The sequence below is a fragment of the Melozone crissalis genome, unplaced genomic scaffold (genome assembly GCF_028551555.1).
Source record: "Melozone crissalis strain CALT ecotype California unplaced genomic scaffold, PUWL_Pcris_2 ptg000014l_1, whole genome shotgun sequence".
Taxonomy (NCBI): Eukaryota; Metazoa; Chordata; class Aves; order Passeriformes; family Passerellidae; genus Melozone; species Melozone crissalis.
The window spans coordinates 4,037,049-4,047,080 of record NW_026535792.1 but is presented as its reverse complement, the minus strand read 5'-3'; the positions used below and the strand labels follow the sequence as shown (position 1 = coordinate 4,047,080).

At 39.2% G+C, this 10,032-nt stretch overlaps 1 protein-coding gene and 1 long non-coding RNA gene across 2 annotated transcripts; one reads left to right on the top strand and one right to left on the bottom strand.

The window, feature by feature from the left end:
- Positions 1–777: 777 nt before the first annotated feature.
- On the bottom strand, positions 778–5,167 carry LOC128934953 (uncharacterized). The gene is made up of 3 exons (XR_008482910.1): positions 5,090–5,167; positions 3,401–3,483; positions 778–1,714 (listed from the first exon to the last, which is right to left on the bottom strand). It is a non-coding gene; the product is annotated as an uncharacterized LOC128934953 (long non-coding RNA).
- Positions 2,224–7,775, top strand: ARRDC4 (arrestin domain containing 4). The gene is made up of 5 exons (XM_054272902.1): positions 2,224–2,613; positions 3,312–3,568; positions 4,228–4,390; positions 4,871–5,025; positions 5,140–7,775. The coding sequence occupies exons 1-5, from the start codon at positions 2,538–2,540 to the stop codon at positions 5,194–5,196; spliced, it is 708 nt and encodes a 235-aa protein (XP_054128877.1). The 5' UTR covers positions 2,224–2,537; the 3' UTR covers positions 5,197–7,775.
- Positions 7,776–10,032: the final 2,257 nt, after the last annotated feature.

Sequence of the window (10,032 nt, the reverse complement as noted above, 5' to 3'; positions counted from 1 at the left end):
ATTTTGGATTAGAAATTGGCTACAGTCCTGAGCTGAATCTCAAGGTCTCCCATGTTTCCTTGATTTTTGTTTTTCATTGAAATCACATCACAGCATAAATAAAGTACGGGCCACAGTCCAGAACCCACTGGGATCAATAAAAACTTCTTGCATCTGGGTGTTTTCGTACATAAATAATTTATAAAAGTGTCTGCTTTGTTCTATTTCTGGAATAACTAAAACATACTATTCATTCTTATCCTACAGGTGAGGAAAACTTAATTCTTCTAGATGGAAGACACGAATTTCCGTTCAGCTTTCAGCTCCCTCAAGAGTAAGTTCAATAATCCAACCTGAAGGGATTGTGCTGGATGCTGCTTGTAGTGGAACATTAACTTAATGTAGTTTGACTTGTGTTTTTTTTAGTATCAGCTTTATATATTTGTCTTAATCAAGCACCACGCAGACAGGCCTTGTTTGCTTCAGCTTCCCCAAGGCCCTAAAAGTACAAGCTGTAAATTGGGAAATGTTTACATATGCAGGAAGTGTTAATGTTTGGAGCTGAAATATTAATTGAAGGTAATGGTTTTATGACTGCTCGTTTCAGACCTCTGGTGACCTCCTTTACTGGGAAGTATGGCAGTATCCAGTACTATGTGAAAGCAGTGCTGGAGAGGCCTGCTGTGCCTGACCAGAGCGTGCAGACAGAGCTGCAGGTCATCAGCCATATCGATGTCAGCTCACCAGCTCTCCTGGTAAGAGGGTCCCCTGCTTCTCCTCCCCCCTACTATAAAACCAGCTGCAAATAAATAAACCATTCCCAAGCAGCATTCACATCCAGTCATAACCCTTCCCATGTTATTCCAGAGCATCATTTTCTGATTTCTGAAAGCATATAAGCTCCCTAAGCTTTTCACTATAAATAGATTATCTTAGGTTGTGTGAATAGCAAACAGAGTGGCTTTTTTAATACCATTGATTACATCCCTGCTGGCAGAGATGCTCCTGCCAAAAAGTTAGGCAGGCTTCAGATGCATAAATAAGGCTTAATAATAGTAATGTGTGTGTGCAGAGTAGTTACTCTTACCAGAGCAACTACATTCACAGGGCTGCAGTGTCCTAAACTCTACAATAATAGTAGGTTGAGGAGCAGTAATTAGGGAAGAGTGTTAATCATGCCCAGCCTGTCATTTAGGCTCTGGCCATTATGTTACATATCCCTGCATTTTGCATGTCGTTTTCTACCATGAAGTGTGTGCATGCAGCTGCTCCAGAGATCCTTTCAGTTATTTCCCTGTGACAGATTTGGCCACATTAAAGCATTGAGTTTTAATAATCACTGGAAATACTGTAGAGTAATAAGAAAGATCAGGCATTAAGTAATGAGTAAATAGGCAAGATGGAAGCTAATGAGCTGGATTCTTTTATCTCAACCCATATTATGAAAATAATATAAAATTATACCTTGCACTTTCATGATAGCAACTGGATCTAAATGGTTATTCATTTAAATATGAATGAGTCATTTCTATTTTATTTAAAATGGTAGGATAATTTTAACATCATGACGTGAACATAGAAAAGAGATGTTTTGAGCAGGCTTTTTTCCCCCTCATTACATGCTTACATTTTAATCCATTCTAGGCAGAACTTGGGGTATTTTGGCAGTGACATCTGTAAGCAGAATAGTCTTTATATTCATTAGTGAGGAGTTTGAAGGCATCATACCCACATTCTGTAAGGACAAAGCAGACCATAGGTTATTGCACAGAAGACACATCAGGATGGCAGTGCCAATCTTAATGGATTCCAAGGCTACCACCAAAAGTGCAAAACCAAGAGGGTTTTTTCATTATAATAAAGAAAATACAAAACCAATTTGCATTATTGTATTGACTGACTGTCACTGCCCAGTAAATCATTTTGAACAGCTTTGATCCTGGCCTGGACACTTGACATGTGTGCTTGTGAGTTTATTCTAATGAAAACGTTAGAGGCAGTGTAAATGCCATCCAGTGGGACAGTCCTTGAATAATTAGATGTTTTTTGTCATGCCTCTGCATTTTTGGGGGGGTTTTGTGGCTTGCAAGTAATGAAGGTGCATCCCCTTAGCCCAGTGTCTACATGTATTTATCCTTCCTTAGAGATAGAAAAGTAAAAAAATTCCCTGCTTAACTGTTAGCTGTTTGCAGATAAATTAATTCTGCATTCTTCTGCACTGAGAAACATGGAGATAAACATGAGACCTTTGAAAAGTTCATTTTGAAGACAAAGCACATGCAGAGACACACTGGTCTGTGTTACTTTGTACAGTCTAAATACAGACTGGGATTTCAAAAGAGAAATGTTCAGATTGCCACACCTTGATTCCATTTCACATGGTGGCAAAAACTACAGTTGCACTGAGCAGTTCAGGGATTCAGATCATGTGGATTTTAGAGCTGGGTTGCAATGACTGATATGCATAACACTAAACTGCAAGTGATTGAGAGCTTTATCCCATAAAATGAAAAATACTCTATATTTTATAGACACCTGTTCTAAGAAGTCAGGAGAAGATGGTTGGCTGTTGGTTTTTCACCTCTGGGCCAGTGTCTCTCAGTGCCAAAATTGAGAGGAAGGGATACTGTAATGGTAAGAGTAGTTACCTTAAAAATGTAAATACTAAACATCTAATAGGTTGGGATTTTTTTCATCTCAGTGAAGCCAACACTTTGAAGTTCAAAGAATAGTTCTGTTTAATAGAAGTAAATTAAGATCCATATGAATTCAATTTTTTCAAAAATCATCTTACCTTTCCCCTTGGGGATATAAATTGAAAGGAAGTCCTGTTAATAATCTTATGGAAAATCAATGTACATTTGTGTGTAAAGAACAACAAAATGTTTTTATCTGGGATAAAATACTTAACTGGGATGTAATTAGATTTTTACATCCTATTTGTGTAGGTTTACACTTTGGTAAGAATGAGCTTTAGCAGCTTCTTCTTCATCTTGATAAGATGAGATACATTGAGAAAATAAAACATCCTGAAATTCATTTATTACTATATAAAAGGAAGATTTGGGCGTAATTTGCAAATAAAGCTTTTATAGCTTGTTCATATTGTGCTTAATGTTTCAAAATGAATCATTGTTTATGTGTGAAACATAGTGGGTGGCTATAATTTTGCCTGGATACCACTCTGAAAAAAATAAACTGGCTTGAGGAAACTTACCAAGTATTGTTCTCATAACACTGCAGATGATGTACGTGCTGTGTAACTTGCTTTGATACTCCCAGAGGAAAGTTGGTAAATACCAATTATTCATTGGACTTTTTCTGTCTCTAAGGGGAAGCCATCCCAATCTATGCAGAAATTGAGAACTGCTCTTCTCGTTTGATTGTTCCAAAAGCTGCCATTTTCCAAACACAAACTTACCTGGCCAGTGGGAAGACAAAAACCTTCCGTCAGATGGTTGCCAATGTCCGAGGAAACCACATTGCCTCTGGGAGTACAGATACCTGGAATGGGAAAACTCTGAAAATCCCACCTGTATCCCCATCTATACTTGACTGCTGCATTATTAGAGTAGAATATTCATTAGCTGTAAGTATTGGGTTTTGAAATGTACAAACTTTAGATATTGCATTCAATTGGGAACAGAAGAATTCGCTGAGTAGCTGTTAGGTTTTTAACTTGGGAGCTACAATAAATACAAATCTAGAGAAAGGTGTCCCAGCCCCTGGTGGGGGGTTAGATCTAGATGATCTTTAAGATCCCTTCTAACCCAAACCATTCTATGACTCTACAAAAAATAAATATCACAAACCACATACATGAGAGGCTGAAGGTCATAAAGAGGTTCTGAGATGGAAAGGTGGGAATAATGTGGAAAAGGGAAAACTGTTTCTGAGGAAGAAGCAGCTTAGTTTCAGACATGCAGGAATTGTTTTGGGAAAGCATTTCAAGCTGAATGGGTCCTTAAGTGATTCTTTCCAGAAATGGGAAGATAAGACTGTAAGTCAAGTGCATAATTACGTTTGTCAAGATGGTTTTTACTTTTTAATGTCATTTAGAAACAAGTTACAGAAAGAATGAAACTGCTGAAAAATAAGGAAAGCTGCCAGGGTATTAGCTAAGCATATCTGGGATGACAAAGCTCTTAATTTTTAAATTTGCAGTGTAGGGAGTAGGGCAGCTTTTAAGAGCAGCATTCAATGGGGTCTCATGATGTTTTTTTCTTCTGTTTGGGGGTTGTCACATAGGTGTATATCCATATTCCTGGTGCTAAGAAATTGATGATTGAAATGCCTGTGGTGATTGGCACTATTCCATGTATTGGATTTTCAAGCAGAAACTCCAGCATTACCAGCCAGTTTAGTATGGATATGAGTTGGCTGGCATTGACCATGCCTGAACAGCCTGAAGGTAATAAATACATATTGAACTGTCTCTACTCCAGCACAGCACTGTCTGCAGCAGATGGGTGCAGTGCCAGTTTAAGGGCACTGCCAGGGATGTAGGCAATGGAAATCTGACTCACAAAGTTCTTAAACTGAGATCCAAAATGATTGGTGAGGTTACCCCAACTCCAGCCTTCCTGAAGTCTCTCTGTACCCCACCTGACTGAAACAACAAACTTCTGATAGTGGGAATATTCTACTCATTACTGAATATATTTTGATACAACACAAGTTTGCTGCTGGAGTTATCCTAAAAGCACAGCACTCTCTGTATTCCTGCTGAATCACCTGAGTTTACTGAAAACATAATTTTAGTTACAGTATTTATGTGTTCAGTGCACTTCCAACACAGTTTTTGTGGTCCTGGATATACTGTAATGCAGATGTTCTTGCTGTGAGTGAGTGAATAGTTTGAAATATAACAGAAGCATCTCTTGTGTTTCAGCACCACCAAATTATGCTGATGTAGTGTCTGAGGAAGAGTTTTCCAGACATGTTCCTGCTTATCCACCTCCCATTGACTGTGAGGAACAGTTGTGTTGTCCTGTCTTTGCTTACATACAAGAGTTCCGGTTTCAGCCTCCACCTCTTTATTCAGAGGTAAGAAAATAAATAGCAGGTGGTGTTTTTATTGTCAGATGGCAGAAAAAACCCAAACACATACCCAAATGCAGGAATTGCAGGCAGTAATTGTTGTCTTTCTTCTCTCCTTAGATTGATCCACATCCAACTGATGTAGAAGAAGTTCAGCCCGTTTCATTCATGCTCTGAGGATTTGTAATGAGCATCATTGTGATGAATGTCTTAATGTTTCTGCTGCTTAAGCTGGTAGTGCAGCTAAAAAGGAAACAGTTTTCTTTTTCCAAACTTCAGTCTGTGTATGAGAAAGGCAAAGGAAGATGAAGAAGGAGGTATGAGCACGTTTGGTGATAAAAGAGAACCTGCTGGATTAGTCTGCACAGAGGATAACAGGGGAGCAGCTGAGCTTGGGATACTTGAGAATTACCTGAAAATACTGAAAAGAAAATGCATCAATGAAATACTGAATGTTTTCCAAAAAGTGGATACACTACACAAAGTACGAGCAGGAGATGTGTGGATCTTCTGAAGAGAAAAGAATTTCTACTTTGTTTGCAACACTCTGGAAGAATGTACATAGCAATGTCAAGAGCTCCTGTAGTAGAACAGAATGTCGGGTAAGAAAACATTTCCAAAAGATTCCAGCGGTCAAGGGGCTTCAGCTTGGCACTGTCTGCATCCAGAGCAGGAACACTGCTGCATCACAGAGCGAAGTCTTACCGTCACATTGGCTGGGAAGCTGCCCTTCTCACGACTGCCAAGTGGTACTATTTCCTCATTAATCATGATCCTGAGGACACCGTGGATGACAGAATGGCTATTACACAATACTGCAAAGGCAACCATTTCCTGAGTGCAAGACACAAGTGTGGAACAAACAGTAAACTTTGAGATGAGCTTATGCACTATGCTTTCTTTCAAGGGATTTCTTAAGGGAATTATTCTAACCTCTTCTACTGTGAGTTCTTCTTCTGCATCTTAAGCCTATGGATAGCATGATAAGGGGAAGCATGGCAAGGGAGAAACCTTTTGCCAGCAGCAGGTATATTTAGCAAAAAGGACAATATTTATTTATTCAAAAGCCTTTATAAGCCTACCTCTGTTTTGGATATTTACTTACGGTCAGATTTGAGACCAAAAAAAGTCTTGTTACAGCTCCAGTATACTTCAAGGTTCTAAAAGGGACCCTAAATGGTTTCTGTGGTTAGTGAATGAGATAAGAGGTGTAAATATACCCAGAATAGACATAGCTTATAACTGAAGTGAAAGCAGACATCAGGGGAATAAAGTCCTCTGGTAATGGCACAAAGCTTTTCATTACTCCTGCATTTTTGTCTAAAGATCTATTGTCAGGGGCTGCACTGGTCATTTGCTATCCATACTATATTTGTTGGTGTGTTTCATTGTTTGTTTTTGCCGGTTAATTTTGTTTTGGTGCAATATTTTAATGTTTTCTTCCTCAGGTCATTTAGAACAGTGAGAGTTTGTTGCTGCTAAGAGTGAAGGCACAGCATTTACTTGCCCTTCTGCTGCCTTCATTTAAAAGTAGAATGTTTGCTTCCTGCCAGCCATCAATTGGGAACAGTAAACAATCACCAACAGAGCACTTTCAGGAGCAGAAAACAGCATTGTCAACATGCACGTTTACAGTCCTGTCTGAAACACAGGGGATTTTGGACTACTAGAAACACTCCATATGTCTTACAGAAGGTTTTGGGGTTAAAACCCGGTGCTTCATGTGGTAAAACAGTGTACTTTCTGATAATTACAAAAATAGCAATTCAGTTTTCTTCATTCCATCAATAACTGCAGTTTAAATAAGGTCTGAGTGGTTTTTTATGAAATCTGTCTTCACTTAAACAGGGATTTTTCTACAGACATACACGGATATATATTTTTAGTCTTCTTTTAGTTTAACTTCCTTACATTGTCTAATTTCTAGCACTTCACCTCAAATCCCTTTTGCATCAGTGTGAAAGACAGACTGGTGGAGATTGACATTTCCAAACTGCAGTTACTCCTTTCATTTGCAATATTTAGTATTGTTTTCTATAGCAAATGCAGCTTTAACCAAAATTTGAGTGCATGGTTTAGGAAGGACATGCTAAAAATGATTATTTAAGTCTCAAGGTGTAGCTCTCATGCCTTTTTCTTTAAGTGAGGGCCTGCCCATACAATCAATGCAGGATTTTCATTCACATTATTTGGAAAGGGAACAAGCATCTTTTCCTTAAACAGATACCATTATAGTTACTTGAAAAGTAATTTGGTTGTGTAATAACTTGCATGGTAATAATTCAAAATATTAGCTTAAAGAACATTAGGTGCTTTTTGGACTGTAATACCTGATAGGTGATGTGTGCTACTTGGCATAATCATGGTCAAGCAAACGGCAGTATGAAGGGTAAAGGTGTGCTTTTTTTTTTTTTCTGAAATCTTTGAGTTGTTTTCTATTCTTTGCAGATAAACTGTGGCCTTAGATTGTTTGCTGCAAAAAAAGTCAACTATTAAGTGTTTCTTAGGAAGCACACATGGCCCTTCAAAGGAGGGGTGAAAACATGATTAAGTTCTGCTCTCTGGCACTTGGCTTAGTGCAGAAATTGATCCTTAAAAATAATTACTGTTTGCACAATAATAAGTTCAATATGCAGGGGCTTTGTTTTGATAACTGTGAAACAGTTTAAAAGAGACAAAATAAAAAAAGCTGTTTAACATACAGGAACATGATTGTATTTTGTACTAATGAATGAGCCCCATGGGTTCTTTGTTAATAAAAGTGTCAAATCTACATTGTGCTGTTCATCTCTGGTTTGGTGCTATGTACAAGAAATACCTGTATTCTACCCTACAGATCTCTAATTCTTTTCTGATCTGGAAATTATGCCTTCATCTGTCACTGTTTTAGTTCTCTGAACTATTCATAACCAAGAACTGGAACAAATTGATCAAACAGGGCCTCCTCCCACCCATAGTTATTGTGTAATAGGGGCTCTTACCCGTAAGGATTGAAGGATGTGAGCTCTAATTGGATCTCTCATCTCTCATATTAATCTTAGAGGTTATTTCATTGTTTCCTGTCGACAAGATTAGAGCAACAAACTAAAGATAAATACATCAGAGCAGCCTTAGAACCAGAGAGCAGAGTGACTGAAGCAGAGACCCTGCTGCTGTGGGGAAAGAGGTGACAAACTGTGCCTGCCCCATGCTCACCTGAGCCAGGAGTGAGGTGATGAATCCATCAGGGTCCTGGCTCCCAAGGGTTTGAGGAACAACAGCAGACAGTTGATTTCTTTTTCCTGTTTCCATTTTTGAGGGAAGATGGCAGATTTCTTTGTGGAAAGTCAAGGTGAAGATGCTGTTCAGGATTGTGGAATCACAGAATGGTTTAGATTGGAAAGGAGCCTTAAAGCCCATCCCATCCCACCCCTGCCATGGCCAGAGACACCTTCCAAAGCTCCAGATTGCTCCAAGCCTTTCCAGCCTGGCCTTGGGCACTGCCAGGGATCCAGGGGCAGCCACAGCTTCTCCGGGCACCTTGTGCCAGGGAGGAATTTCTTGGGCCTATTCAGGCACCAGAACCACCAGAGGAGTCATGATTCGTGAAAAGGAAAATTCAAAACCTCAAATACTGGTCTTAGATTTTTTTCAAAAGCTCTCTCACTAAATGATAGTTAAATGTCTTACCATTAAGTTCACAGTAGCAATTCCACTTCAGCCACTGTTTGCTTTTATAGGGGAGTATTTCAGTTGACAAGCTGTAACTGTCTATTAAAATCTGTGTGGTGTTTAAACAGGTAGTAAAAAGCCAGGCAGAGATAGAGCAGCTCCTGCAGGCTCATGTTTGCAGCCCTGACCCTTCTGATGCTTGCATGGAAACACACAGAGCAAGAGAGATCATTTAATCAGCTCCTGGGGCATGTTCCAAATTATCAAAATAGCACGTTCCACGACTTCACCACCCACTTTGGACAGCAAAAGGGAACATCTAACTCAGTTTGTAAAATCTCTGCTATATATATAGCAATAAAAACATGTTGGGAGAGCACAGTTTGCAAACAATGTTGATTTGGAGATAATCAGTTGTTCTGCAACTCCTTACAATACCCAGTCATTTGTATTCTATTTTCTAGTCAAATTCTGCTGATTTTCAGTGCTCTCCTCAGGGTAGGGACTTAGCACAGGGACACAGAGCCCAGCCTTCAGACTGCTGCCTGTTCCAAAGCTGATTATATAATATGTTAGCATCAATATGGACAGTCCAGGCTGCTGCACAAAGTAAATTCTCCAAAGAACTAATTAGGTCTAGGATGAACCCAGTCCACTTTCAGTATTAACATTTTATATATGGCATAGACAAGGTGACAGTCTTGTTCCAGATTATGTTGTCGTTATTTCTAAGCAATTAATAGGAAATGACAGTACAGAAAAGCTCTGCTAGAATATCACTGCATTATTGACATTTTAGGACAAATTACTAATAATAATTTTAAGTCAAAAGACTGAAGGGTGGTTTTATGTGGAATAGAAAATGGTAACTCAGGTGGGAGTTGACTGGAGTGGCTGTTCATGCCAGAAACGTGCCGTGGTCCTTCTTAGCTACAGATTCAGCTGTGCTGCTGATAAATCTCCAAACACCCATCCCTTCAAAAGAAAGGAGATCCTTCTTAGTTTTGGCTGACATTCAGCCACCTGGCTGCCTGTAAGGTGAGGAGAAAAATTAAAGACAGGGTGAAAGTTGGAGCAGGTAGGCTAAACCCAGCCGATTTCTGGCAATGAAAATCTGTTTTTTACAGCACTGGAACAGCATCAGCCTCCCCATAAATGAGGCACTGGGCATTGATAGAGATGAGAACAGAAGCAAGATTTTGACTGCAAGGTCTTAAAGAGGGTTGTTGCACACCCAGAAAGATTCCAGTTCTCTGTATAGGCCAGTCCTGTTTGATGTAATGTCTAGAATCAGGTTGTGTTGGTCACAACATTATCAGACCCCAGCAGGAGGAGAAAGTGATTCTTATTGCTGAACTAATT

What these genes read in the sequence shown, in the direction of transcription:
- ARRDC4 (XM_054272902.1), top strand. Translation starts at nt 2,538, where the DNA reads ATGGTTGGCTGTTGGTTTTTCACCTCTGGGCCAGTGTCTCTCAGTGCC. An exon ending in CATGCCTGAACAGCCTGAAG is followed by an intron (nt 4,391 to 4,870) that starts GTAATAAATACA and finishes CTTGTGTTTCAG; the next exon opens with CACCACCAAATTATGCTGAT. An exon ending in CTCCACCTCTTTATTCAGAG is followed by an intron (nt 5,026 to 5,139) that starts GTAAGAAAATAA and finishes TTCTCTCCTTAG; the next exon opens with ATTGATCCACATCCAACTGA.